Source organism: Cucurbita moschata, unplaced genomic scaffold, assembly GCF_002738365.1.
Source record: "Cucurbita moschata cultivar Rifu unplaced genomic scaffold, Cmos_1.0 Cmo_Scf00012, whole genome shotgun sequence".
In the NCBI taxonomy this organism is placed as follows: domain Eukaryota; kingdom Viridiplantae; phylum Streptophyta; class Magnoliopsida; order Cucurbitales; family Cucurbitaceae; genus Cucurbita; species Cucurbita moschata.
In genome coordinates this window covers 4,485,617-4,488,233 of record NW_019268528.1, presented here as the reverse complement: position 1 = coordinate 4,488,233, position 2,617 = coordinate 4,485,617, and the positions used below count along the sequence as shown (strand labels likewise).

Genomic DNA, 2,617 nt, shown 5'->3' with positions numbered 1-2,617 from the left:
TCATCAACCTCAACACCATTAGATGAAACTACAAACCCAAGAAAGTTAACTTTTTCCATGCAAAAGCTACATTTCTTTAAATTTACGTACAAACATTCGTTTCTTAAAGTAGTCAAAACATTGCGTACATGGGTAATATGATCATCTAAAGATTTAGAGTACACAAGGATGTCATCAAAATAAACAACCACAAACTTACCTAAGTATTCTCGTAAGACATGATTCATTAGTCTCATGAATGTACTAGGTGCATTAGTTAATCCAAAAGGCATAACCAACCATTCATAAAGACCATACTTGGTTTTAAAAGCTGTTTTCCACTCATCCCCAATATGCATGCGAATTTGATGATAACCCGATTTTAAATCAATCTTAGTAAAAAGACTACATCCATGCAATTCATCAAGCATATCATCTAATCTGGGAATTGGATGCCTATACTTTATAGTTATCTTGTTTATAGCCCTACAATCAACACACATACGCCAAGAACCATCTTTCTTAGGTACAAGAATAACTGGAACAGAACAAGGACTCAAACTTTCACGTACATACCCTTTAGCAAGGAGTTCACTTACTTGCCTTTGTATCTCTTCAGCCTCCTTTGGATTAGTCCTATAAGCTGGTCGGTTTGGAATGGGCGCGCCAGGAATGAAGTCAATCTTGTGTTCAATCCCTCTAAGTGGTGGCAAACTACTAGGCATCTCCTCGGAAAATAAATGTTCAAACTCTTGCAAAAGCATAACAAAATCACTAGGCAAAGAAGGGTTAAGCATGTTAGTAAAGTAACAAGACCCCTTGCACATAAGTACAAGAATAGTCTGGTTAGAGAGCAAAACATTCCTAGCCTCACTTGATCTAACATACAAGCTTACTGATTTGGCTTTTCTCTCTTTTTTTTCTCTAGGCTGAGTGTTACTCTCTTGCTTTTCACTCAAGCTCTTTTTTTCACTTGATTCTTTTTCAATCTCTGCTTTTGCATCAGCCTCTTGCCTTTTCTTTTCAAGTTTGCAATGATCAATAAATACATCTTTTGGAGACAATGGGATAAGAGTAGTTTTTCTACCGTTGTGAGTAAAGGAGTATCGATTTGCATACCCATCATACATTACCCGACGATCAAATTGCCATGGCCTCCCCAGTAGTAAATCTCCAACATGCATGGATACAACATCACATAAAACATCATCAACATATTTTCCAATTGTAAAAGAAACAAGAGTTTGTTGAGTTACCCGTACTTCCCCACAATCATTCAACCATTGAAGCTTGTAGGGTCTTGGATGTGGTTGTGTCTTTAAATTAAGTCTTTTGACCAGAATGGAACTCACAACATTGGTGCAACTACCGCTATCAATGACAACACTACAAGGTACAGATTGAACAAGACACCGAGTTTGAAACAAGTTCTCCCTTTGGTCTAGGCCGTCCTCCTTAATGTGGGTGTTTAGAGCTCGTCGAGTAACCAAAGATATATGTGTAGGGTCCTCTTCACTAAACTCCTCACTCTCATCAGTTTCCTCATTTATGTCGTCATGTGCCTCGTCATCCGTAACAATTTCTCCCTCCTTGATGGTCATAATTCTTGCATTTGGGCAATCTCTACTATAGTGTCCTACCCCTTGACATCTCCAACACTTTAAATCCCTATTTCGAACATTAGACTTTTCTACTTTTTCTTTCCCTGTTCTAGAACTCTCCCCTTTCTCAAATTTAGCTTGAGGCTTCTCATTAATCTCTTGATTTCTATGCTTATAATCAATGCTCTTACTATCCTTTTTCCATGTAGAAGTAGAATTGGGAAAAGTTTTAGAAGAATACCGTTGAGACCTTCGTTGGATTTGCCTCTCGATCTTAATTGCAATGTGCAACAACTCCTCAATATTAGAATAAGGCTGTAAATCAGTCTTGTCTGCAATCTCTATGTTTAACCCATTAAGAAACCGCGCCATGAGAGCCTCCATGTCCTCATCGAGTTCAAGTCGATCCATCAATGTATCCATCTCCTTGTAATAATCCTCCACAGATTTGCGTCCTTGTTTCAACGCTTGAAGCTTTTGCGCCATGTCCCGTTGAAAATATTGTGGAACAAAATGCTTCCTCATGGACTCTTTGAACTCGACCCATGAATCAATTGGTGCTTCAAGATTTCTTCTCCTACTTGACATCAATTTATCCCACCAAATTTGAGCATATTGTTTGAATTGAGCAATGCATAACAGTACCTTCTTTTCATCACTAAAATTATGGCAGTTGAACACTGACTCCACCGTTTTCTCCCATTGAAGGTACTCCTCTGGATCGGTTTTGCCATAAAACTTGGGAAGTTTTAATTTGATGCTCCCCACGTTACGATCAATTCTATCATCATAAGGAACTCGTTGTTGTAAATTATGATACCTTCTTCCATGGTCTCTCCCTCGCATCAAGCCAGGACCAACCGCATGTGGATTATCCTCGTGGTGATCAGAATTGTCGCCTTCATATGTATCGGTTGAGGGCGTAGGTTGTGGAATCCTCTGTCGTGCTTGATTTTGAATCTCCAATCTTCCTATTCGATCAGTCAACTCTTCTATTCCTCGAATTAGTCTTTCCATAGTTCGTTGTTGTGCTTCTC

At 38.9% G+C, this 2,617-nt stretch overlaps 1 protein-coding gene across 1 annotated transcript in view; it reads right to left on the bottom strand.

The window, feature by feature from the left end:
- Nucleotides 1–2,177, bottom strand: part of LOC111450286 — a gene marked incomplete at both ends in the record, with an annotated part of 5,871 nt that extends 3,694 nt beyond the window's left edge. The window contains 2 exons of the mRNA XM_023090323.1: nt 479–728; nt 1,113–2,177. Of these exons, the coding sequence (XP_022946091.1) occupies nt 479–728; nt 1,113–2,177 (1,315 nt within the window). The remainder of the gene's footprint in view (nt 1–478; nt 729–1,112) is intronic.
- Between the last annotated feature and the right edge of the window lie 440 nt (nt 2,178–2,617).